The sequence below is a fragment of the Phycodurus eques genome, chromosome 1, assembly GCF_024500275.1.
Source record: "Phycodurus eques isolate BA_2022a chromosome 1, UOR_Pequ_1.1, whole genome shotgun sequence".
NCBI lineage: Eukaryota > Metazoa > Chordata > Actinopteri > Syngnathiformes > Syngnathidae > Phycodurus > Phycodurus eques.
The window spans coordinates 3,988,276-4,015,264 of NC_084525.1; the positions used below are offsets into that span (position 1 = coordinate 3,988,276).

At 41.9% G+C, this 26,989-nt stretch overlaps 3 protein-coding genes across 6 annotated transcripts in view; 2 read left to right on the forward strand and 1 right to left on the reverse strand.

Annotated features, from left to right (window-relative positions):
* Positions 1-401: 401 nt before the first annotated feature.
* On the forward strand, positions 402-4,977 carry ca6 (carbonic anhydrase VI). The gene is made up of 10 exons (XM_061672882.1): positions 402-629; positions 1,409-1,588; positions 1,670-1,818; positions 2,640-2,735; positions 2,870-2,936; positions 3,006-3,163; positions 3,357-3,483; positions 3,568-3,651; positions 3,741-3,773; positions 4,283-4,977. Exons 1-10 carry the CDS (start codon positions 449-451, stop codon positions 4,915-4,917), a joined length of 1,710 nt encoding a protein of 569 aa, XP_061528866.1. The 5' UTR covers positions 402-448; the 3' UTR covers positions 4,918-4,977.
* A 103-nt stretch (positions 4,978-5,080) lies between these two features.
* On the reverse strand, positions 5,081-26,076 carry LOC133400334 (solute carrier family 2, facilitated glucose transporter member 5-like). Of its 3 annotated transcripts, XM_061672851.1 has the most exons (13): positions 25,356-26,076; positions 22,142-22,355; positions 21,167-21,361; positions 19,876-20,090; positions 13,376-13,500; positions 13,147-13,299; positions 11,849-11,974; positions 11,600-11,787; positions 9,473-9,583; positions 9,298-9,399; positions 8,928-9,003; positions 8,683-8,810; positions 5,081-6,452 (listed from the first exon to the last, which is right to left on the reverse strand). In XM_061672851.1, exons 1-13 carry the CDS (start codon positions 25,730-25,732, stop codon positions 6,228-6,230), a joined length of 2,235 nt encoding a protein of 744 aa, XP_061528835.1. In that variant the 5' UTR covers positions 25,733-26,076; the 3' UTR covers positions 5,081-6,227. The 3 variants fall into 3 exon arrangements, with proteins under 3 accessions (XP_061528835.1, XP_061528851.1, XP_061528844.1); XM_061672867.1 differs by lacking the exon at positions 25,356-26,076 and having other exon boundaries at positions 21,167-21,320; positions 22,142-22,220; XM_061672860.1 differs by lacking the exons at positions 21,167-21,361; positions 22,142-22,355; positions 25,356-26,076 and adding exons at positions 16,037-16,197; positions 16,287-16,385 and having other exon boundaries at positions 16,479-19,876.
* Positions 25,332-26,989, forward strand: part of spsb1 (splA/ryanodine receptor domain and SOCS box containing 1) — a 46,166-nt gene continuing 44,508 nt past the window's right edge. For both annotated transcript variants that reach the window (XM_061672894.1, XM_061672911.1), the window contains exon 1: positions 25,332-25,627. The gene's annotated coding sequence lies outside the window, so the exon portion shown is untranslated. The remainder of the gene's footprint in view (positions 25,628-26,989) is intronic.

A 26,989-nucleotide genomic window follows, 5' to 3' on the forward strand; every position in this document is an offset into this window, starting at 1 on the left:
GTATCGGGAATAGTTTGTAAAAAAAAAAAAAAAAAGATATTTCTTTCATTCCACTGGTGTCGGTGGCGCTTCGCCATTTATATTGGATTCATTTGAGATGTGTATTCCTAAATTTGGTTTGAGCACCGACACAAATTTGTCCTCCGAGAATAAGTTGTATTTTTCTCTCAACATGTGATGACATCATGATCTCTTCTCAAACAGCCTTTGTTCATTTCCCCCCCCCCCCCTCCTTCTTCTTCTAGAAATGGAAAGAGGAGGCTTATTATAATGAATTACATTTCATCACTTTCTGCCATTATAAAAGCCTTCTCTGGATCTTTAGTGCTAATTAGAGGGTATGATGGATATGCTTGAATTCTAATGGTATTCTGATAAGATAAGGCAGCTCTTACTGCGCGCAGCCCGGTCCTCGGGGAGGGGAGGGGGGGGGGGGGGGGTGCTGCCTATGGGCGTTTTTCCGCGGAGGTGCAAGCACGTCCTTTTTTATCTACCCCCGTTCAATTGGGAGCGCAGAACCCCCCCCCCCAACGCAGCAATGCGCCGAGCCTGCGTGTTGGTCGCCGTTTTTTGGCTCGGTGTTGTCACCGCAGGGATCCCCCACGACGACATACACTGGACATACACGGGTAGGTTTTGTTTTGTTTTGTTTTGATTTTTGTTCATTCATTCCCCCCCCCAAAAAAAAAGATAATATTCCTACAGAATATGCACAGCAATCATATGGCTAATAATTTCCCAGTTTGCTGGACAACGATAATGAGTTGCAGCCGAGTGAAGTTGGGCAAGTCGTGCAGGCTGTGACTGGAAGCTGCTTCATCGTCAAGGGGGGAAAGAAGAAGCCGCCCTCCACACACAATTTCAAATATTTCTTAAAAACATCTTTGTGACTTGTTTCTGTCAAACTAGCCCAAGGATAAAGTATACTTTACACACCCTATTTCTTGTCTCGCTGCTGTGAACCGATGACCATTTTCCTTGTCAATTGCTGTCCGTTTTGATCTGCGTGAAGCACTTAGGGTTGCATGCTTTTTTTTTTTTTTTTTTTACGTATGAAAACTGCTATATAAATTTAATTTTTAAAATTTTTGATACATTTGTTAAAAAAAAACACACACACACACACACACACACACGCACACACATCATAATGGTCTGCTGTGTGCAGTATTTTGAGGGACGAAATGAATTGACAGTATTCCATTTAGGAATGAGGCTGTAAAAGGAAAATATGGAAAAAGTGAAGCACCGTGAATACTTTCCGGATACACTTCGACTCGACTGTATGGCACTGCTTTTCCCCTCTTATACATTTTCTAAGTGCCGTATTTCATGCCTGACGTAAAGGTGCAACTTTGCGACATCCCAGAAAACGTACTTTTGTGACTAACATTTGATCTTCATCCAGAGGGAGCCTGGGACCAGATGCACTGGGCGACCAAGTACCCAGCATGCGGAGGTAGGAAACAGTCCCCCATTGACATCCAGAGGCGCAGTGTGAGACACAATCCGGACATCTTACAGCTGGAGCTCAGTGGATATGATGCTCAGAAAGGGACTTTTCTCATGTCCAACAATGGACACTCGGGTAAGGCTACGGTACAGTAGCGCATGATGAGCGCATCGAAAAGTTCCGCGCTCAATAGTTTCCTCTGTTGTCGCCGATCAGTCCAAATCGACCTGCCGCCCACCATGAAGATCACCAAGGGCATGCCGGGAAAATACACGGCCGTTCAGATGCATCTGCACTGGGGCGGTTGGGACCTGGAGGCCAGCGGCGCAGAGCACACCATCGACGGCATCCGCTACATGGCGGAGGTGGGCGAAGGAAAACATTCCGGTGGTGGTGAAACGCAAACATCCTGCGGGCTGCAAAAGACATCCATTTGTCAAAGCGACAGCAGATGCGGGCAAAGTCGGGCCCTCCGTTTTTCAATCTGGCCCAGTGAGCATTCACATTATAAGAAGAAGTGACTTTCGGCTTTCGCGAGATTTAACTGAAATAAATGTCGCCGTACTTTCCTTTGGAATAATCATCATTGGTTAAATCAAGTATTACGTCAAATCAGGGGTGTCCAACTCATTCTGGGTTTCCCTCAAGACGGCCATTGTGACAAATCATAGAAGTTTATAATCGCCGCCTTATATTATTGAAATAAAATGATTTCAAATCTGAAGTAAAATAGTTTGCTCAACTGTTGTTCCCTTTATTTGGCAAATAGGGGGTTTGACGACAACAAATACTTGCAATATCTCTTTTAAAAGGGAAGACAAATTTGCACTTTTGGTTCATAGTTGAGCAAGAAACATGAAGTACACGCACATGATTTGCTTTTTTGCGTGCATGATTTGGCCACATAAAATGATGTGGTGGGCCGGATCTGGTCCCCGGGCCTTGGGTTTGACACCGGTACTGTAAATAATAACTTCAAAACATGAGAATATTTTCTCTCATATGCAGTTCACATTTTTTATTTTTTTGCATTTATTTGATTAAATAACCCGACTTCAATGTATTATATATAACATTAAAAATGAGTGAATTATTTTACCAATCAAATCAATGATTTCTGTGCACAAACAGAAAAAAAAAAACAAAGTCACTTTTTATTCTTTGGCGGGTCCTCCTTGTCTTTCAGCTCCATGTGGTCCATTACAATTCAGACAAGTACAAGAGCTTCACTGAGGCCAGAGACAAACCAGACGGGCTGGCGGTACTCGCCTTTTTCTACGACGTACGTATTCATTTGCTCCCCCGATTGATCGAAATGCCTCGTTCGCCGTCCGGCCGTCCGTATTATTTACCATAAGATACCCGAATCCTTTTGAGAAGAAGTCGTTCAGGAGCGAATCTTTGCTCCATTTTCAGGATGGGCATTTTGAGAACACCTACTACAGCGACTTCATTTCCAACCTGGCCAAAATCAAGTACGCGGGTGAGTCGAAATCTCACGGGCACGCACTCACGTGACATGCGTTTGAGGCTCTAAACGACCCCGTGGCAGGTCAGTCCATGAACATTTCGAGCCTCGACGTCCGCGCCATGCTCCCGGAGAACCTCAACCATTTCTTCAGGTATCAGGGCTCCCTCACCACTCCCCCTTGCTACGAGAGCATTCTCTGGACGGTGTTCGATACGCCCATCACTCTTTCGCATAACCAGGTACGAGGCTCAATAGGGATGGAGAGCGACGCGCCAAGTGATGGCGTTGCACCTAAAATCACTTTGAAGTACAATACATTTGAACTTCATCTTTTTCGAATATTTCCTTCTACAGGTTCAGCACTGGACTGGTGTCAGTCACAAGCTGGCTCAGTATCAAACTGCAGGTTTTCTTGACTTTTTTTGCATCCAGATCAGAAAGCTGGAGAGCACACTGATGGACATCGACAACAAAACCCTGTGGAACGACTACCGCATTGCCCAGCCTCTCAACGACCGAGTGGTGGAGTCGTCTTTCTTACCTCGACTTGGGAAAGGATGTGTGTATTTGATTTATATTCGGTGACTCGCCCGCGCGGCAATAGCGTGAGACTAATCGTTGCCGTTTCCGTTCACCTCGCCAGCGTTCTGTCGGCAAGACGAAATAGAATCCAAGCTGCTGAAAATCGAAGGCCTGATAACATCTCTCGGGAAGAACGTGTACTCAGGCGAGCGACGTCTCGGTCGCACGAGCTCTTGTTCACGCTTCACTGTTGTTGAACGGTATGTTGCGTGTATTTCGTATGGATGCACTTAGGTAGCGGACACGACCCGCGGCCAAGCAAATACGGTGAGCTCATTTCCCTTTTTCAGCACAGAAAGTGACTTATGATTGCTAGAACGAGGCTGATAATATAAAAAATGTACAGCGTTGGGGAGTAACTACTTACAAGGAAACCAAACTATGTAATTACAAAATGTATGTAATTGTAAGCCATTCTTTTTATGGAACATTCACTGGTCTGGGTTGTCATATGTAGCTGTAGTGTCTAAATTTTGCACGTTTGTCATTAGGTCAACACGGTATCATCCACTTGTTGCAATTCAGTTAACAGAAAAATCGTTTTGTGCTCAACTAAACTAAACAGGCCCATATTTTGCACTGAGTCAGTATATTTCTGCGTACATTGAGACAAACACATTCTAAGTTTTAAGTCTGCATAGCTTTTTGTTTGGTGGTTTGCTGTGAGATTTTCCATCATGAAAAAGATGACATTTGGGGTCAGTATAGGCTACCTGTAGAACTCGTGAAGGTGTCTTTTATAAGTGACTTAAGACTTCTTTCTCTGTCTTCTTTAGAACCTCAAGCTTTGTTTCCTCTGGTGCTCAACTTCCAGCAGGAGCATTTGGGTAGCTATGCGAAGGCACACCTCGGCCATCCGATGGATCTGGACTCTTTCACCGTCTGCGTGCACGTCTTGCCCGAAGCGGAGGGGGCGCACAACGTCATCTCCTACTCCGGCGACGGCATCCACAACGAACTGATGGTCTCCGTCAGCGAGGACCGGGACGGCGAGGAGGTGGGCCTCTGGATCGGCAACGAGTTCGTCAACTTGCCGCACAACGTCAAGTCCCACAGCTGGGTCAACTACTGCATCACGTGGTCGTCCCGCACTGGCAGTGTCGAGCTTTGGATCAACGGCATGGTGGGGGAGCGACGCTACCTAAAAAGCGGTTACACAATTATCCCCGGGGGCGTTTTCATTCTGGGCAACGATCAGGACGGCTTGCTGGGAATCTCCAACACCGATTCCTTTACGGGAAAGCTGACCGATGTGAACGTGTGGGACTACGTGCTGACCACAGCAAATATTCGAGACCAGATGTCCTGTGAGGGGAACAGCACAACGCGGGGAAACGTGTTCAGCTGGGGGACCACCAAACTTAGTCTGTATGGGGGGGTGCAGCTAGACAGCCAGTACAGATGCTCCTGAAACACCCTCACGCTGCACAAACCGTTGTAATCGCCCGCTATTCGCGGGGGGGGGGGGGGGGGGGGCAGCGACCGAGTCCTATCGCGAATAGTGAAAAACAGGCTGTCGTTAATAATAACGTTTTACAACATAAATTACAGTGATGCTTTGAGAGAAGAGTTGAATCCGTTCCGAGACCCCAAATCATCTTTCCCCATTGAAGTGAATGGCAATGCCATTGATCAACTCCAGCCCCCCCCAAAAAATAAAACAAAAAAATGTGTTCGAATGGGAAAAATAGCACTCAATTATAGCACAAAATATTGTACTTTATAAAAACCGACAGTCATGACAAATACAATTAAACCGTTTTTGTCACACCTTGTATCTTTTGTATCAATTCAACGGCCATGGTGCTGCTCCTTTTTGTGTCCCTGCCTTGGCCACCCGGGGGCAGTATAAGACAGACAGACAAAATATATATACTCCTCTCTCATCTCATCAGTATGGCATTAATATTGGTCTTTGCAGAGGATAAGGAACATATGACTCAGTACTGTTATTGTTGTTGTTGTGTACGTGTTGTTGCACCGCTTGTGTTCAAATATCTGTTGCTTAATACCGCAACATAGATGCTATATGTTAGGAGTTTTCCATGATGTTTTAGCATTAATTTAGCAGCCTAATTCCGTTTTGTTTAGTTTGACAGTAAACGTCAACTGCTGATTCTAGCTGACAAACCGCTGCATGTTGTGTAGTGAGTTGAGTCACTGCCACCATACAGAGCTCAGATCTCAAGTTGGCACAAAAAAAAATGGCGGAAAATGCCAATCGGTGGGTAATTAGTGTATACCAATGGTCTTAGAATGCTTGATTGCAATATATTAAATGATAAAATGTACATCAGTACGAGGTGTGGCGAGACAAAGAAACAAGGCTGTGTCAGCCACGCTTGGTTCAGGATGACAAAACCCTGAAAGCGAAGCACAGAGCGAGAGACAGGAACAAGATTGTCAAATAATAGAGGCGAGGCATTGCGCAATACTGTTCCGTAAAAAGCGAGCCGCGGCCGCCAGTCTTGTTTCTTTATTGTCGTACCTCGTATTTATCGTCAACTTAAATTTCATTCATGTATTAATCACGTTTGTATTGGAAATAAAGTGACTTCAATGTCCATTCATTTCTGTAGCAATGTACAGTTGGATTTTTCTACCAAAGACATTGTGCAAAGATCCATTAAAAATACAACTACAGGAACACTCAGTGGAATGCAATCCCGCTGGCACCCCGAGGATAGGACTTCCTCTTATGTGAGAGATCTGTTTGTGCCTTCAAAAGGCTGTGACCTTCTCTACATGCTGCAGGTTTTCTTTGTTCTCTTTCAGTGGCGCATTGCCATCGCCCAGCTTGATCTCCACTCTGTTCCTCTTGGCAAACATCTGGCAGATCTCCAGGAAGGTCTTGCTCTTGGTCTCGGGGACCACCAGCCAGATGTAGACCAGCGTGGCCAGACAAATAAAGGAAAAAATGACAAAGCTGTAGGAGCCCAGGCCTTTCTGAAAATAGGGACAAAGCAAACATCTATTCTTGATGCTTTTAAAATGGTATTACAGCACATAAAGATACAAAAGGAAGTGAAAGTGCACAGAATGTATCAATAGATTAATTCAGTTTGAAATTGCACATTCCCGTTTAAAATGCTCAAATCTGACAGCTCACTGAAATTGAAAAAAAGTCCTCAAAAAGCAGTTCATGATGCCGGATGGTCTCTTTATGTGCAATACATTTTTGTAAGCACTGAGTGACCATAATGGAGCAACCCACAATTTATTATTCCACACATCAGCAACGAGAGAGAAAAATATATGATTTTATTTTTATTAATTTTTTTTTTTTTTTTGCATAATGGAAGCATATGTACTGAATTTGAACAATCATCACCCTCCAATGTAAAAAAATAAATAAATAAATTAGTTTCTATCCAAAATATGATTTTTCTGTTTGTTTTTCATATTTGAAAACAACAACACACCTTACAAAATTCTGAGATCAATGTTTTTCATTGGACAGCAGAGCAATAAAAATCATCACCCCAACTGCATTCAAATAATGCCAGAAATTTAGTTAGTGATTTTTGTTTTTGTTTTGTTAAACGGGTATGACGCTTGAAGCTGGGAAGTGACACGAGAAAGTGCCAAAATCCCTTTTCTCAATGCAGGCAATTCAAATACTGTTGCTACAAGTTACAAGAATCCTTCGGAATGATTCAAAAGATCACCTTTACTCCAAATTGTCCAGTAACATCAGAGATCGGAATCATTTTATTAAAAACTAGTAAAACAATGACAGTATCAAACAAATATCGTCAAATAAAATGTCCGTTTTGATATCTTACAAACGATATTGATATCTTATTCCAAATGCATGCCGTGGTGTCTGTGTCAAGATTTTGAAAGCTGTTCCTCGTGATTTGAAATCAAATCTACCACGACCAAAAGTTTAAACAATGATTCTATGCGCGAGAGTACAAAGTTGGGAGTGTTTTAGATTAATACGATTTTAAACCCATTTGATCAAATTTGTAGACAAGATTCAGGCTGATGGGTGTGGTCTTCTCCGAGTTGCCAATCCCTCTCGCCCACGCCCCGCCTCTGGGGTATTTAACTCTTAACTCACACCTTCTCCTTCTAGTCTTTTGTGTTTTTTCCTCTCGCCTCTTGTCTTGCTGGCAGAACGCCGGCCGGGGTGGCCTTCTGCCAAACCTCCCCCCCTTTTTTTATTTCCATTGTCCTCGGGCGTCTCCGGGGGCCACCACGTGCGCGAACGCCGGCTGCGTTTTCCATCGAAGAAACCGGCCATGCGGCTTCGATCGCTTTTCCTAGCCACGATCGGTCGGCGGAGCCTCAGCAAGCAACTACCGGCATCCCGTACCGGTCCCGCACGCATCTGACTGCTCGCCACCAGTTCAACTGGCAGGAACGTTACCAGCGCATCACAAACATAACAACAACTTTCCTTTCCCATTTCTTTTTGTTTTTATTTTGGTGCATCTTGTTTTTCTTCAACCAAACCTGCTTCGTCTCCGCCTGAGGTCCGGAGGAAGACCACTCCCCAAAGGCCAGCTGATCTGCGTTCGTGAGTTGACACTGCAATCCTTACTATGATGTACAACGTCAGTGCCTAATAATTTGGGGGAAAATTACTAGCTTCACACGAAATCCCAACTTTGCTTTCTCTTGCTCTGACTCAACGCATTAAACACTCAAAGGCTCATTTATTTAAGCCCAGCGACCACAAACATGATGTCCTCTTTTCCATTTCCGTACGCCTAAATTTCTCTTTTACCATTAAATATTATTTTCTTTTTGTAGTTGTGGCTGTGTGTTTCCTTAGATGTCATTAAATATACCATAAAAGTCCACTCTTGGTTGTCTTTTGTGTGTGTTCTGAGTTGAAGTAAACCTCCGTCATCTAGGACTCAAAATTGGTGAAGTATAGCAACCTTCAGATTATGAGACTGATAAAAAGGTTTCTCGTCATTTCTCCTAAAGTTTATACTTATAAAAAGTGACGTGGTCCCCTTTCGAGACATTAGTTTGATTGTAACAATTAAACTTCAAATTACGGTAATTAAGTGACACTTGCGTTACTTCCGGCTTATTCTTTTCTCCTAAATTAATTACATTTTTGTACACATTTGTAAAGGATCCTGCTAACTTCTAACTTATTCTAGAGCATCCAATTGCGATACTGTGTGTATGATGCGACTCAGGTAGTGCAACTGACCTCCATAAATGGGAATAGGAGGCCAACGGTGAAGTTGGAGAGCCAGTGGACAGAACCCGCCACCATGAAGGCAGCAGGCCTGGCCGAATGCCGGAACATCTCAGTGGTCACCACATAAGGGATGGGACCTGACGATGCGGTCGGCAAAAGGAGAAAAATTTGAGACAGATTGTCAGTCATCAAGGGCACAGCGAGGGTGTCTATGCGGCAAGTATAAAAGAACGCTACTGGATGTCCACACTCACTGGGTCCGATAGCATGTCCGGTGATGTAGATGATGACACACGTGATGCTGATGTAGGGCATCCATGTCACACTTTTCTGTCAACATAAGAAGAATGTGTATTACTTTAAAACATTGTATTAAATCCATCACAATGCCTTGAAGAACTCAGTCACAGGCAGTTTCCTGAACAAACATTTAACGTAGCAAGTCTGCATTTGGAGTGATCCAATTTTGAGGCACCACTATAAATTTTTGGGGAGATTGCAATTTTCAAATCATCTGTACTTGGAAACAAACGCACACTGAACAATTCAAGTCATTCCAACAGCGAGCCCTCGAGGCCAGCAGAGCGACATGCCGCTGAAGGGTCTTTTCCTTTCCCATCATACCTGGAAGTCGAGAGCAACAGTGAGCAGGATACACGCACCACAGCAAATCCCGAAGCCAATGAGGAGGAGGAGGCGCAGTCCTGAGGCTTCTACGATGAAAACCTAGAGTAACAAATTCTCAATTACTTAATTACTTTTTAGGACTGCAGCTCTCGGCTCAAATGAGGGTACCTACAGCTGCTACGGTCATGAAGACATTAACGGCACCCGTTCCTACTGTGACGTATTGGATGTCATTCTGCGCGACCCCTGCGGTGGCATATATGCTGTCTGCATAGTAGTAGATCTAGAAGAGTGGGAAGAGGATAACAGGGTCTGCTCTCAGCATCCAAATGCACATACAGCGAACCCCAGCTGCTGGACCGAGCTCTGCCGCCAATAGCAAAAATCCCCAAGTAAGTGGCACTCATCCAAAAGATTTGTAATTGGCACAAAACGGTGGCAAAGCACTTTTTGACAGTGATGAGCTGAACATGTCCCTTCAGCCCCTTTTCCATTGTCCTACCCTCAACCAGCCTTGCATGTACATTTTCGTTGACGAGACTGGACCAAAATATTAGTGGTTGGTCTGTCAGACGTTCAAAATGCTTGCCGATATTCATTCGAAGTTGAGTTACAAAAATTCCTCCTTATACATATGATGTTAGTCAACCATCGGCTTGTGACAAATTTCACAGTAAGCTTCAAGTTTTCCACATAACTCCTGACACGAATGGGTTCCTACCTAGCTTCAGGCTAAAGTTAGCTTTGTTGTGCTAATGTCCATTGATTATCTTGCGTGTTACTGTGATGAGTTTTGGCCGGGTATGCGTCGTCATATTGACCCATGTTTGAGTGATTGTCTGAAACGTGGAGGGGAAATGTAGCCTTTTTGACCTGTTGCTGTTCTCCACACAAAACAAAACAAACAAAACAAGCAACCAAACCCAACGGTACAGATCCATTCTAATTTCAGCCATTGCTCAGAAAGAAAGATAAGAAACCTGAATTAGAGGGTGGGTGCCAATCTGGTTAAAGGAAGTATGGGGTCTTACGTTACCAAAAGGTATTTTTGTTTTGCTTGTTGGATAGTCCATGCCATTCCATTTTCTTAACATGATAGTAGTTTGTCAAAATGATGTGTCCAACTTAAAACACGTGCATTTAAAGACTAATACCATCCCTTTTTTAAAAAAAAATCTTTTTTTTTTTTACTAAAACCTTTTTGCTTTCATTGACGAAAACTATCACACATAGAATAGCTGATTTACAATGTGTGTGTTTTGCCCCTTCCGGCCAAGGACGTCACACACCAGACTATCCTATGTCTTATAATATTATCCTATAACATTACCCTTAGGTCTGATGTGTGTTAAGAGTGGATTTTGTCCCGATTACAGGGTCCGAAATGGGTCGGGGCCGACAATCTTAAATATTAAATAGTGTGTGGACAAAGCCGAATCATAAGGCCGTGAAATGTGACGTGGAACAGTATTTAGCCAATCAAGAAGCAAAACAAGGTAACGAATGAAAATAAAAACAAACATGTCTTATCTGATTTTTAATTTTTTTTTGTATCAAAGTGGATTCCCCAGACAGCAAGAAGGATTTTCCAAAGTAAGTCTTTGAGACTTCACTGGCATTTACTGTAACAACGGTCCCGCTTCAGTCAACCCATCGTAAATACTTGGGTAACATCGGCGGTAACCCGGAAGTCTTTCTTCTTCTTTGGTTTTGTGAGATTACGTGTGACCAAGCGAGATTTCGAGATCATCAGCGGAACAGAATCTTTGTGTGTGTGGTGTTCTGTGTTGAGATTTTTGGAGCACACCAACCACAACTCTCAAATGCCTGTTTTTCTATCTTCGCGTGTGGGGTGCGTAGCAGATTAAAAACAACTTTTAAGATTTGAAAAATCTTTGTGTGTCCCTCCTTGAAAAGCCCCTCCCACACACTTAAAACACATTCAAACTTAAAATCTGCGATATAGCAGGACTGCGATAGGTGGCCCGCGAGGGGTCACTGTAGAGTGTGCAGAGATCCTGGCCCATATCCATAATTATCTGAAAACTTTTTAGAGTTCATTCTGTTGCTGTAGCATGGTTTAAACTGTTGCTGACTGTCAACAAATCAAGAAGAGGAAATCTCCACCATCTGTGGACTAGGCATGCTAATACTAAAACAATAATAGCAATAAAGCAGCACGTCTTTCATAAAACTGCGTGTGCCTTCATCCGTGTTGACAAATGAAAACGAACGACCAGACGAGAGGCTCCCAAACATTCCTCGTTGATGCGGCTCAAAACGCCAAAGCAAGTCTCACCGCATTCACCCCCGACAGCTGCTGTCCCATGTTCATCAGGATGATGGAGACCAGCTGCCAGCGAAGAGACCGCTGGGACAGCAGGGTCAGCACGGACAAGCGACCCTCTGCCCTCTCCGACCGGTCCTCCAGACGCATCTCCGAAAGCTCTTCAGTCACGTCCTCCGTGCCGCGCAGGCTCTGCAACGCTAAGGGAAGACGGACCCTAAACCCTCGTCGCGTCATACCGACTTAACATTTGCAAATCACCTTTCTTTGCGGTCATCTCGTCGCCCCTCTGGATGAGCGTGTACCTGGGGCTCTCTGGGAAAAATGGAAGCAGCAGGAGCTCAATCAAAGCAGGAATGCCAGTAACACCCAGGAGGAAGGTCCAACCTGAACAGATGCAGGAACCAAGACAGTTGTTGCAAAGGCTCAAGATACAAGATGTGTAATCCCTGTTCACACAGGATGCAAAAACATACTATGCACAAGCAGACTACCTATCCAAAAATATACAGTACCTAGAAGTCCAAACGGTGTGCAACTGGGAGTTCTACCAATGTTTTGGGGAAAAATACACCACCGGAAAAAAACACTTGAATGGTCATAGTGTGACAACATTTCATATCGATGTGTCAGTGCACCTCAGGAGGCTTCATTTCAACCAGCATAAAAGGTTAGCTCAAGCATTTTGTTGTGGATTACCGAGAGAAGAGGATTGTCAGACGAGAATAGCGATACACAACAGAAGTTTTATCTCAAGGCGATATGAGAGAATGGTTTTCATTTTGGTCACGTCACGGCCATTACTATTTCCCCCTTTGGCTTATCATTCCTGATAGCCCGAAAAGGTGACAGTAGGGAAACTAACATTTTTGTTGCTATTTATTTTTTCATATTGAGGCCAGTGCCTACCATACATTGTCAAACCACTCACGTACAATTGTGTTTCAGAGATACAAATTCAATTCATTCCGGAACCACGCCCTGCTAAACAACAGCCCAAAACTCTTTTTATATTAAAAAAAAAAAAAAAAAAAAAAAAAAAAAAAAAGTTGGGCCACCTGTATCTCAAGGCACCACTGTGAATCTTTTATCTGCCAATTTCTGAAAACGCGTCTACAAGCGAACCTGAATCTTTGAATTGTGACATCACTGCAGAGTTAGCACAGAGTAGCATGAGCTACCTCTCAAAGGTTACCCCTCTCGTAGACAAGCGATAGGACAAGAACTTTGATAATAACGACAGATACAATTATAAAAAATTGCACGCAAGGAGACAGTTCAAATAAAACCTGGTATAAGAAATATTTCTCCTTAGGTGAGGTCATATATATACGACACACATGAGCAGGCAGTTATCATCTGCCTCATGCAACTGCCCCCCCACCCCCAACTAAATGACATCTTGCCACTGTCTCACAGCAGAGAGTAAACAATATATATTATAGCACGAGAGAAACAATGTCTGATCCTTACATTAAAACAAAGAAATACACAAGAAAATGTTTAATATACTCTATATCTGATATGTATAGTACAGTATAATGTACAGAAGGGTATACCTGAGCTGTTGCCCAATATGTTTCTGATTCCCAGGATTTGAGCACTGAGGATGCCAATAGTGATAAAGAGCTGCGGTACGATGCCAATGGCACCTCTCAGGTTTTTGGGTGAGAGTTCACCCAAGTACATTGGCACCACGTTGGACGAAAGACCTGCGGAAAAGCATGAAACTCGAGATGTATTCAAATGATTCTTCTCCTGAGCGTTATCGTGTTCAACATGTCAGACCTGCGCAGATGCCCACTATGAACCTAGCCACGATAATGACCTCATAGGACTTTGCCAGCTCACTGAATCCCATCATCAACGCAGGCACAATGGAGAAGATGTTGTTGAAAAGGAGAGTGCCCTTTCTGTCAGGTCACACAAACACCATTTGTAATGAGTGTCATACAGATGGGCATGCACACTTACGAGACACAGCAATAGGTACTCCTGCAGTGTGTAATAAGATCTCATACGAGAGCTGATAAATCCAAGAGAGCAAATTAAGTAGAAACATTGAAGTACAAGGCTTGGTGAGTTTGCCATCATCCATGCACTACGCCAGCAATTCCCAACTCTTTGTGCGACTGCGCATTTGGTGTGCTGTGGGAAATGACATTTGAATTATTGGTTTGAAAATTATAATTTATTTACTTATACTTTGTTCATCTATCTATGCCAGCGATGTATATTGACAGACGTCATTATTACTGTAAATGTGTAATGTATGTTTACAATGCATGATTTTGCTTCTACCCATCTGAGCAAAACAAAGTGCTCACTGTATTTTGTTAGTTTTTTCAAAGAATTATTCTGAAGTTAACCACTTTATTTGAACACGTAATATTTTATTTTTATTTACTTGCTCTTATTTTGAAGTTCACAGCCTTACTTTTATTTAGTAAATGAGAACACACAGTTGTACTCATGTTTGATTACCCAGGCAGAATTTGTAAGATGGGTACAATTCTTTAAAGAAAACATGAAGGGCCAGGCGAAACATTTAATAAAATTTTAATGGGATTCAAATTAAGCAAGCATTTCAGGAAGGCATTATCATTAAACAAAACATAACCATAATGAAATTAATGATGGTTGTTGTTCAGTCATCAGTCGTATTAAAAAAAAAACACAATATTTCACAAATTCTGCCAGGGTAGTTATGAGCACAACTGTACATATATGCAGTCATACGTACCCCTGTCATATTGGAATGAAAGTGTCGGCTACATCTTTTTCATAACCTCTAGGTGGCAATGGCATATTAGAATGAAAGTGTACACCTTTCTCATAACCTCTAGGTGGTGGTGGCATATTGGAATGAAAGTGTACAGCTTTTTCATAACCTCTCGATGGCGCCATACATTTATGAAATAAAGTTTTTTTCATTTTCCCCTATTCCTACATATAATGCGCACTATTGACTTGACAATTTTTGGGGAAAAAGATGTGTAATATACACAATAAATTACAGTAAGTAAATCTGTGAGTAAATTGAGACACCATCATTATTTCAGGATTTTCAGAATCAGAACAAAAATCTATGATGCATTTGGATATCTGCCATTGCGACTGAAGCATACACAGACAAATCTGATATCCTGTACCCGGTCAATGCGAGCCTGATGTCATCGTAATATGTTGATCACATGTCAAATCTTTTCCCAAACAACACACCCACTCTGAATTACAAAAAGACCTCCTAGCAAGAGTCAAATACTACACACATGAAACAACCGTGACTATAGCAAAAGTGACTCAACTCATTACGCTACGTGACTGTCAAAATATTAGAAACAGGTGTTCAGGAAATGTAAACAATTATATTGGCTATGGGTCACATGAAAATTCACGTACTGTCGTGCCTTGTGATACAAATTGCCCAACCATGTATTAGTAGTGAACAGTTAGTTCTCTTCTATGAAAAAAGATTTCAAGATGTTTATTCCCACTTCTGACTAAAGTTTACTATCAAACTAAACATAAAGCAAAGTAAATTACAATCAAATGACAAGTTGTGCATTTCAAATAACTAAACACATTAGCCGTAAAAAATGCACCCGCTAGCTTAATGCTAACACATAACTGAAAACGCCAGCAGACATCCTACCGATTACCATCGATAGTCATGTTGTTATAACTGTTATAACCTTACACATAGGGTGAAGCAACACGTAGACAGACTATATCACAGTACTCACGGGCAGATATTCTTTATCCTCTGTGGAAAAACAACTAATATTGCAGCCGAGTCACAGAGTAGGGGTGTGTCTTCCTCATTTGACTGTATTTCATGTCATTATATTGTATTAGACTGACCCCGGTGGGCAAACCAGAAGGAGCAGCGCAATGAATTGAATTGAAGGCATGAAATCATGATGCACAAACTGTTTAATTCTGTATGTTCTGTTGCATTTTGGTATTAGTGATATGTTTTTAAAAAGTACAATATGTACTGTTTCACTTCTTAAACAAAGATTACAAAAACCTCTCTTGGGTTATTTGAAGAGGCTGGAACGGATTAATGACATGTCCATTCATTTCAATGGGGAACAATGATTTGAGATACGAATTTTAAGATACAAGTATGGTCAAGGAACGAATTAAACTTGTACCTTAAGGCACCACTGTAAATACACATTGGATAAAGGCACTAAATTAGAATTCGGCACTTAGACCAGTCTAAGAGGTGTTTCTAATATTTTGATTCCCGTAGTCAAGGGTGTGCCCTGCGACTGATTGGTGACTAGTCCAAGGCATAGTCTGCCTTTTGCCTAAAGTCAGCTGGGCCCCAGTTTACAAATGAAGATTGTCTTTGTAGACAGACATGTTTGTTCCAATCCTTGTACTGGATCTCTTTAGATTGTGCAGGTGGTTATAGTGGTGTATCATGTACACAATTACCTTCCCAGTTTGTTGACCAGAGGGGCCACCATGAGAGAGCCAAAGAAGCCTCCCAGGGGGTACATGGACACAGACAGAGACCACAGCAAAGTCAGCTGGTTCTCCCCCATGGGCGTCGCATGTCGCTCAGTGAAGGTGACATTGTAAAAGTGCTGCATGAACTGAAGCAGGAGCAAAACGTGACAAAAATCAGCATCAGCACAAAAGTGTATGTATATGCGCATTACACGTGTGTTTCTTGCAAGGTTACTGGTGCTGGAGAGTTGATGACGGCCACATTATATCCATACTGGAAGGATGAGCCAAATGCAGATGTGAGAGTGGCCAGTGCCAGGACCACAGTTAATTGCTACAAAAAATAAATAATTATTTTTCCCCCCCTACAATATTCGTCATGATTACAGCATCGAATACTCTGATTGATGGTATGTGTGACACTCACCCCGCTCTTCTCAGCAGGTTTTGCAGATTCCTCAACGTCCAGCATGGCTGCTTGTCTCAGAAAGATAAAGTGCACTTTGGTAAACTGCACCTGTGGCTTCTTCCTGCCCTTTAAACACGTTATCGTCACAGCTAAAAGCTGCAGCTTGTTTATTGATTTCATGCTGCTGACACAGCTCACTCGCTTGCTGTAGGTTAATTGTTACGTAATCCATTGGAAGTACATCGATTACATAAGAGTTGTAACAGAAACTACAAAAGTTGCAAAGCCGAATTAGTGCCTCAATTACAGGGTATGTTAATTGCTTTAAAAAAAGAAAAAGAAAAAAGTATGTTACGTCATTTCTGACAAAAATATTTTTGTCTAAATCATCACGAGACATCTGATAAAATGACAAATTCTCAGTTGAACACATGGTGTAATTCTACAGCTGAAATGTATTCATACAAATAATATATTCAGTATTATGTTCAGTTTTGGTGTTTTCTGAACGAATGACTTGGGAAATTACTTTAGGAAAGTGACCATATCCAGTAGTTCTACTGCATTGTGAGGGATACAGTACAGGCTTCATTTTGAATACGCACTTTCAGTACCATGCCAAATGGTAATGCAATATGGTGCCTTACCTTACGCCCAACTCTGTGAAGCCAGTTTGGACTACATTAACTGACTTTTTTTGGTGTTGTAATTTTTTTTACAGTTAATGTATTTTGGGTAAGGTCAAGGATATTTGGCATAATAATTTTGGCGATATTTATATGATTCAGATGGCTGGATGTTTCCACACGTTATTTAGAAAAAGTATGCCTTGGCAATGGAAAATAAATACGATCACCGTATTTGGTGTGCTTCTCTTTTCAGCTTTAATGCATTAAATGGGCAGCAGGCCAGCTGAGCAAATCTCCTCATGAAGTGTTTCCACACGCTGGAGTGCCTTTAATGTCAGCCAAGACTCAAAGCTGACACAGTGGATTCTGTCCAATAACTGTCCTCACTTCTCCATTTTCTCAGCCATAGGCCCGCTATCGCCTTATTACTGACAATGCTGAGAAAATGACCACTACATTACTTGAAGGAGAATGACATTGGATTTTGGAAATATGTTATTATATAATAAATATGTTTTTAACTGTCTTAAACTGAGTGTTGTTGCAGTCCAACGATCTCTCTTTAGCACTGCCTTGAGACTATAGTGAACTGCACACAAAAATACTTGGTGTCCCGAGTATGGTACTTTTTGTCCAGCGTGAGATATTGCCAGTTGTCATGTGGATGACTGCTTCCGTTAAGTTGACACTGGTATATTTGGGTAGATTCCTGCTTCCCGTTTTTTCTATTACAGTTGGTTTTATCTCAGCCGGTGTCAGATGATTCATCCATCTATGCCATTGACATGGTTGACAGGAAAAACAATTAAACACTCTTCCACTAGATAGTAGAAGATACAATTAACCTGTGGCCATTCAAGCAAAAAACTAAGATTTGTCATTTTTTTTGGTGGTATATAAAATATGTACAGGTACCTTGGCACAATAAAGGCTGGGAAACACTGCAAGAGACAATGCTTTCTAGCATTAGGAAATGGCCGTTACGCTTGTTCTGCAGGCTCCGGGTTCAGTGGGTTTAAACCTGACATGCTTTTAGGCCGATGTTAAGTCAAGCTAACGCGAGCAAACATCAGCAAGGGTCAAAGGAGAAGCGAGGTTTCACGATCAAGAAAGGCTCTGGTTTCAAGGAGGAAGCACGACATGTGATGACTGCTCATACATCCTGACCATGATCACAGATTATATTTCTCAAGGTTTTGCTCCAAACACAATGATGCTGCAAGAAACATCATTAGGCAAGAACCAGCAGGTTTTGCATTATAAAGGATAAGCACATCACTGCCGGTGACATCAGTGGAATAGTCATCTGACTGTATATGTGTCAAACTGCCATTTACCATATTCATAGAAACAGTTACTACAAAAAGATTTCCCAACTAGAGCAAGTAAAATATTTGGTATTAAATGCAAATCAGGTATCAGACTAAAATAGACTATTTGCAAAAATACAAATCTTGTTTTTTAGCTGAAGATGAACAGAGGGTATTGTTTTAATATTTAAACTGTATTAATTTCTTGTATTAAGACCTCCAGCATTGATAATAACCAACATACTTCTTCCTTCTGTACACTTGAAGCTCTAATTGCAATGTTTTGTATGCTAAATGTTGTTATAGATCTTCAACATTTTTAAGAAAAAAACAGAATAAATATTAAATCACCAAATTATAGCTATTTACTTGCATTAATTAAAAAAAATCCACGAGAAGTGCATGTACAATTACATATATCGAAGGCTAAACGTAGCTCCTCCCTGACATACAAAGATGTTAGTCCCTCATTCGCGATGCATCACTTCAACATACTTCATTGACACCAAAAACTACTTTCCTTATTTTTTTATTTATTTTTTTTTTACACGAAACGTTGTTTTGAAACAACTTGGAAGTCAACCAGCATCATGGGTCAGATTTTGTTCCACTTTGGAGGCTCTATTGTAGGGGTCACCAACATGGTACCCACGCGCAACAGGTAGCCCCCAAGAACCACGAGTAGCCCACAGGCCTGTTATAAAGACAGCTCACCAGTCATTATTTTTTGTTGCTATTGTTAGAAAACTGCATTTTTTTTTTATTTTTTTTTTTTAAATCGCGCCAGCATAGGTGTAAATGTAGAAATTACAATTTATTTAAAAAACAAAACTATTGTTAAAAGAACAGTATTGAGCACATGACCAAACCATAGCATTCGTGGAGACAAGCTATGGAATAACGAGGAGATGATTTACCCGCAAATATTTGGAGCAAATTTGTTTATTTCAAGTGCGTATCAATCTGGTAGCGCTTTGGATCAATCAGTATTCAAGAAGTAGCTCTCAGTTTCAAAAAGGTTGGTGACCCCTGCCCCACTGTTTCTACTTTAGCAACACAAAGGAACAGAAGACCCATCTATGGTGAAACAACATTTAGTGTATTGGTGCGTCTTGCTTTCCAGATATGATACATAACGCTCATGATTAAGTTCAATAACTGCGACAATGAAAAAACAGAATGGTAATTCTGTTTATTTCTACAACATAGCAAAGAATAGTCACATAGTTTTCATCCCCACAAATACTTGACAAAACTGGATATGAATCTTACATACAATGAACTCGATAAATTGAGTCCACGAAGGAGATGATAGATTCAAGCAGCTTGTAGAAACACCAATTTAACGGTGAGATGCCTTTTATGACACGAGAGGTAACCACTGGTTACTGTATATTTCTCAACATATGGATGTACAGTAACACACACCTGTTGAAACTTAGAAGTTTGTCCAACTTCGGGACAATCAAGCATCACCTGTCAGTGTGGGTGTCACTGGTGATGGCGTGCTCTCCCTGGTTCGAGGTGTGCAGTCCTGGCGGCAGCCCGCGAGTGTCGTCCTGCGCTCGCTGCTGCTCTAACGGGCCAGCACGGCAGCAGCAGATCGAGGCGAAGAGACGCGTGCGGACTGGACCGGTGAACAAAACAAACATGATACAGTTGGCTGCTCCCTGCGACGTGTTGCCGATACCCTGTTGGAGCATCACAGGAGACAGACAACAACAAAATCTTAAAGCAAACATTTTATGAATTTTTTAAAATAATTTAAACAGTCTACACTTAACATGTCTGTGTGTCTGTCTATTTTTAGGCTCTTTTTCTAAACACCCTAAGATGCCACCAAAGCCCTGGCTCATCAGGAAGTAGTAAAGAAGGATGATGAAGTGATATATCTCAAAGATCTTTGTATGTTGGGGAGGAGCTTAGTTTAGCCCAAGTTGTTAGTGGAAGTTAAAGAGAGTGTTTGTTTTCGCTCTGCTGAGTGGTTATTAAAAAGCGCAAGCTAACAAACGACAGAGATCTCGTTATTTCTTGACAGTCATGGGGGCAATCTCCTTGTGTGTGATGGGGAATCGCCGACTGTATTGTTTTGCGATTGTTTGGTGCATTTGCTCATTGTGCGGCGGGCCTAAAATGTACAGTTTGAACATTAACACTGTGCTTAAACATTGGAATATAAAAACTGTACTCAAATAAGGATTCAATTAAAACGTATTGCAGTTTTTAAGGATTAAAGGCAAATGGTTTGAACTTAAAAGTGAAATACAACTGAATTGCCCTTTGGCACCGATTCATTTATGTACCACTCGAGGGAGCCAACATACCACTGAGAATCTCTGGCTTATAGTATGTATTGCTATTTGTAAGGGTAGTGAAGGAAACGTGCATGACCAGTGCATTTTTTCAAAATCATGTCATCTTTAAGCGATTCGTTTTCAAGCGTAATGTAATGATATTGGGATGTTTTGGGATCATAGTTTGTGGTATATTCACAGGCTAAGTTATTAATAAAAAAAAAATATTAGGGGGGTTGTCAATTACAAATTTCTTTTGCTATTTTCAGCAGCGAAAAGCAGGGTTTTACAGCACTGTAGAGTAACAGCTCACGCTTCTGCTTCAGTTGCAAACAGAAAATTTTGAAGGTCTAAACTAATTTAATGGAATGGAAAATTGTCACTGGGTGAGAAAAGAACATGCTGCCACATGAATGAGTGGTAAATTATGGCTGGATGAGAAGAGAAATTCTTGAAAAGTCATCTCCACTCACATGTAGCGTCACCAGCACAGGGTTCTGTCCCGCCGGGGATCCAACCAGCAGCAGAATGAAGCGGATTGTGCTCCAAATGCGTAACACGATGAAGATAATCGGGATGAGAGTCAGCTTCATGTCCGCCATGGAGGAGTAGGAGTATGATGGTGTCCTATTGGTCAAGAGGGGACGGTATTCGGAAAGGGCCGCGTGCTGCGGTACCAAAGGATACAAGATACCATGAAATGAATGACTTTTAGGAAATCGGTAACTAGTGTAGTCACAATACTACAATTCTGACTTCAATGACATACCTGCATGAAGTACCTCGATATCAATATTGAAATGATATCCCGGCAAAAATCACACACAGATGACAAAACATGGAACTTAAATTCTCAGTAGTTTTAGTATTTCAAAATTGGAGGATATGATTACACACACACACACACACACACACACATTGTATCGCTATTTTCATGCCGTTATATAGGCAAAAATATGTAGTTTGGTTGAACTTTTTAGTGCTGAAATACAGTGTACAATATCTAAATTCTCCTTGTTTTAGGTGCGAGATTCATCCAGTATACTTCAACTGGGACTTGTAGCATATTGTGGATTAGATTTCTTTTACATCTGCTTCAGGTGATGTCCCGCCACGCTTACTGTACTGTTTTAATGTAGTGTCAAGAAAGCTGAATAAAGTATGCTATGCTACGTCTCCCACAGCACCCTTGTCCAGGTTTTGTTCTTTCCACATACAAATACAGGAGATATTCTACAGGCGTGACTTCTAAACAGAAGCAAGCACACGTAGCGACTTTTTGGGAGAAATGTTCGCTCGCTCCCAAACTGCGCAGACGTAGCGGTACTTAAAATACGTGCTATCGTTTCACTTCTGACGGCGAGGTATTGCAGTACTTTTGTCGGACCGGTATACCCAGCAACCCTATTAGCAACACTACACTGATGAACTTCTGCTTGGGTCCTCACCGCTGTGCGGATATGCCTCTTGATGAGGATGTAGAGGATGGGGAGGGTGAGGTAAGCCAAGAATTCCCAGACCTTTCCAGTCAGCAGCATCCACAGGACACGGTCGGCGGTGTGGATTCTGACCCAGCACCAGCCCACTGACACCTCTGATGCAGTGTAGCCAATCTTGTTGAGGCACACGGCTGCAACTGTGATGGCCAAAGGAACCCCCCAGCTAGAGAAGACAGAAGTGTTAGGAAGAGAAAAGTTAGAGAGCAACAACATCACTTAAAAAATGTTTTTCGACTGAAATGCTGTGTGGTTTCAATGGCCATCTACGTGACAGATTTTAACTACAGGCTGCGGTTTCGTCCACACAGTGTGGTACTCGTTGGTACTTAAAAACAAAATGTTTCAGCCTATTTTCTGCAATAACTAAAAATAGATATTTTAACATTGGAATGACAGTTTGTTTTGAATTGTACCTTGCCAACGGCCAGGCTGTGTGTGTTGCTTGAATAGCTCTGTTGTGACACCGTAAATGCAATGGACCGCCAAAGAATATGCAAAAACCTAGTAACATATCCACTGCAGAAACTGCGCACCCTGGGGTGAACATGTGCTCTCACGGTAGGTGACTTTGTCGGAATTTAGATACCACCATGAAGTTGTTTCCTCTCTATGTACACACAGCTCATGAATGAGGATTTACAATTTATAGTTGATATACTCACTGTTGCATATCGCAGCGTCAATGATCAACCGTGGTTTGGCGAACTCACACCATATGTGGAGCAGCGACCAACTAGACCCGGATGATGGGAACGTAATGAAAAAAAAAGCTTGCTGTGCGTTAGGTGTCACAATTAATCAATTAATTAGAGCCATCGTTTAACATAAAATTGTCCAAATCTTCTGATTTCAGCCCCTCAACAGTACATACTCTCAGATTTCTGTAGTCCTTCATGAAAGCAGGCTCAATATCTTTTGTGTTTAATCGAAGTAAGAGATTTACAAACATCTGCTTTTACTCTGGAGAACCATGATCAACATTTTCCCCTATTTTCTGACGTTATAGAATCAGTGTTGCTGTATCATAATCCCTTCATCCATCCATTTTCTGTACCGCTTGTCCTCACTAGGGTCTCGGGCGTGCCGGAGCCTCTCCCAGCTATCGTCGGGCGAGAAGTGTGGTACATCCTGAATTAGTCGCCAGTCAATTGCATTATATATCGTCACCTGTCGGGCAGAATCCCCCCACCTCCAAAGTGACAACTTTTCAGGAAAAAAAAAAAAAAAAAAAAAAAAAAGACAGCTTGCTGGATTTTCCAAACACCGCATTGTTCAAATTGACACCATGTACTGTTGTACTCCCATATGAACACAACAGCTATAGCACCACCAAAATTATAATCAATCGCTAATTTGATTTGCTCAAAAGAATCACTAATTTATTGGGTGGCCATTGATTGAAATGGTACGAACACGTCCTGATGACCTTCCCTGCATATCAAAATCCGCAAACCGTGCACATCAACGTTGGTCAGTCGAGCCCCATGATTGTACAAAACGCCTTTATTATGTCACAAAACCAAACGCCTGCTTAACGCCATGGTCCAAAACCCCCCCGCCCCCCCAACCCCTATTTGTTGTCTATTTAATAATATAAAGGCGGTGATTCAACATTTATATTTCACAATCATAACGGCCCTCTTAGAGAAACTGTAACTACGATGTGGCCCACGGCAAAATAAGTTTGACACTGGTTACGTTCCAGTGATTGACTTGGCCAGTCTAAGACCTTCCACTTTTTCCCTCTGATAAAGTCCTCTGTTGTGTTGGCAGTGTGTTTTGGGTCATTGTCTTGTTGCAGTCTCCCGATTAGTTTGGATGCATTTTTCTGTAAATTACCAGACAAAATGGCTTTGTAGACTTCAGAATTCATTCTGCTGCTACCATCAGGAGTTACATCATCAATAAAGACTAGTGAGCCCGTTCCAGAAGCAGCCATGCCAGGCCAACCCATGACATTACCTCCACCATGCTTCACAAATGAACTTGTGTTTTTGGATCATAAGCAGATCCTTTCTTTCTCCATACTTTGGCTTTTCTATCACTTTGGTAAAGGTTCATCTTGGTCTCATCAGTCCATAAAACTTTTGTGGCTCATGTCTGTACTTCTTTCCAATCTGGCCTTCCGATTCTTTTTGCTGATGAGTGGTTTGAATCTTGTCATATGGCCTGTATGTTTGTTTTCTCTAAGTCTTCTTCGAACAGTGGATTGTGATACCTTCACCACTGCCCTGTGGAGGTTGCCAGTGAGGTCACTCACTGTTGTCTTTGGGGTTTTTGTCACAGCTTCACGAACTACTGTTGATACCCTTGGCCGACCTGTTCAATGTCTGTTGCTCAGTACACCAGTAGTTTCTCTTTCTTTTTCAGGACATTCTAAATTGTTGTATTGCCTATGCCCAACGTTTGTGCAATAGCTCACTCTTCTCTCAGGTCCAAAATGGTTTGCTTTTCTCCCATAGACAACTCTCTGGTCTTCATGTTTGCTGAACAGCAAATGCAGTTTTCACAGGTGAAACCCAAAACAAGCACTATCTAATGTTTAAGCAATCAATCTAAAAGGTCACACCTGAGCAACTAGAAACAGCCATGAGTCACATGTTCAAATACTTTTGCTCACTTGAAAAGTGGATGGCTTCAAACAAAAAGTGCTCTGTCCTGAGTTGTTTAACACATCGAGATGCAAATACCATGAAATTGTCTCATATTCATCTTTTGATCTGAACCCCAAATGTTTTCAGAATAAAACAAAAAGGAGTTGACCTTGCCGTTCCAATACTTTTGGAGGCAAATGACAAAAAAATGAGTTTGACACCCCTGATCTAATCTGGAAAAAAAAGTTAAGTTATTTTAGTTATCAATAGATATTTTTTTGTCAGTTCCAACAGTTAGGAAAGCTATTTTAATAGCATATCCAGTGCTCCCCCCCCCCCCCCCCCTTTTCTTCTCAGTATGAGCACTATGCAAATTAATAATGATATTGGCTACTTCTCTACGAGTACTACTATATTGGATTCTGCGTGCAAATAAGTTCATTTTAAGTTATTAAACAGGTATTCTATATAACTATTTTTTTGCCACCTCGTATCCCGAGATGCCTCGGGTTGTCTTAAAGAGACAGAAGTCATCAAAAGTACTGTAGTTCACGAGCTTGCTTACCTACCTGACCAGGTGGAAGACCAGCACCAAGTTGTCGGCAGCCCTCTGACTGGACTGGACGATAAACACGTACAAGTAGACGGCGATGGCCACGGTCCAGAAGAAGGAGCTGGTGTTGGCGAAGGTGGATATCGCTCCTTGAGCGACGCAGTCCGGCGAGTCGGAGTCGAACACTCGCCACACTCCGAAGGCGTACGAGACCGCCGAGAGCCAGTCGGCCACCGAGAGGAAGAGGAGCAGTTTGCGCGCAGTGGTCCTCAAATCCGCTAAACTCATGTAAGTGATAATAATGAGCGACGAGCCCAAGAACGACATGGCGCACGAACACAACACCACCACCTGCTCGGACAAGTACACAACTGTCTGGTTGTGTGCTGCCATCGTTTTTCTTTTGTTATTCTTCCCCTTCGCTACACACGTCGTTTGCTAGTAAAACACTGGCGAAACTACTCCTATGACGAATGGCGGAGTCCAATGTGTCCACCGCACTCAAAGAAACACTTCCAAAGACATGGAAGTAAACTCTCTGCGTTTTAAGTCACCTTCCACCCCACTTCCTCCTCTTCCTCCTTCTCCGCTTCCTCTTGTAGCTGAGGTCACCGTCAGCCGGTCAGTGGCACACTCGGGGCTATTTTGAGCTTCAGGATTTCAAATTGTTGCGTAGCCACTAATAATACCAAAAGTCATTTCTCCCCCAAGGTGTGGAAAAACACAAAAGGCGCGTCGTCGTTGTTGGCTTTTTCTCTCTCTCCAGAATGCGAATCATTTTTATTGACCAAGTAGATTAAAAACACAAGGATTACTCGGAGCCGCTCTGGTACTGGGCAGGGCAAACGAGTCGTGATTACAAAATATCTATTTAGGACATAAATACACAAGTATGGAGAGCCAAATAAGTAATGTAACCAATAGTGGTAATGTTGATACAATGTCAGTTGCGCAAATGGTGCAGAGTCTTCAAGCCTTTTACTAAATCCAGAAAACCAGCCGCCATTTTGAGCTATGTTCCTAAATGTGGAAAACGGCTGCCATTTTCTTTCAATTTCGCTTTACCGGATTTCCGGCACTTGGATTTAGCAGAGCTCCACCAAAATCGCGTTGTCTCATTGTTTCACGCAAGAGATGGCTCGAGCATTCGCCAGCATTGAAAAATCTGAAAATGGCCTGTTTAAACATCACATTTTCATCTCAACTAATAAGAAACATACATGCATTTTTCTACCAAAGAGATCAATTTCTTATTGATTTACAAACAAGTAAATTTGGGCCCATTTGCAACGTAAAAAGTGGTCTAAAATCCTTAATCCTTATCAGATTCTTATAAGCGAGGGCTCATTTTATTTGTGTTTCAAATCTCTATCCAACTATACCATCTTTTTGATATACAAGTGGTTTGAAATTTTTAGTAACGTAGCTAAATTTAAGTGGCCAGTAGTGTGTTAATACTGATCGACAAAAGTTATGCAAATAACGCAGAGTGACGAAGCTACAACAATGAATCAATACAATAATAATGTAATATCCTGTTGTTGTATGGAGAGCCAATAAGTAATGTAACCAACTAGTGGTAATGTTGATACAATGTCAGTTGCGCAACAGGAAATGGATGGATGTTTAAGTAGTTAATGGAAAGAGGGA

What these genes read in the sequence shown, in the direction of transcription:
- ca6 (XM_061672882.1), top strand. Translation starts at nt 449, where the DNA reads ATGGGCGTTTTTCCGCGGAGGTGCAAGCACGTCCTTTTTTATCTACCC. An exon ending in GTCCAACAATGGACACTCGG is followed by an intron (nt 1,589 to 1,669) that starts GTAAGGCTACGG and finishes GTCGCCGATCAG; the next exon opens with TCCAAATCGACCTGCCGCCC. An exon ending in GCATCCGCTACATGGCGGAG is followed by an intron (nt 1,819 to 2,639) that starts GTGGGCGAAGGA and finishes CTTGTCTTTCAG; the next exon opens with CTCCATGTGGTCCATTACAA.
- LOC133400334 (XM_061672851.1), bottom strand. Translation starts at nt 25,732, where the DNA reads ATGGCAGCACACAACCAGACAGTTGTGTACTTGTCCGAGCAGGTGGTG. An exon ending in AGTGACACCCACACTGACAG is followed by an intron (nt 13,501 to 19,875) that starts GTGATGCTTGAT and finishes GTGACCTGACAG; the next exon opens with AAAGGGCACTCTCCTTTTCA. An exon ending in AGCTGTCGGGGGTGAATGCG is followed by an intron (nt 9,584 to 11,599) that starts GTGAGACTTGCT and finishes CCACTCTTCTAG; the next exon opens with ATCTACTACTATGCAGACAG.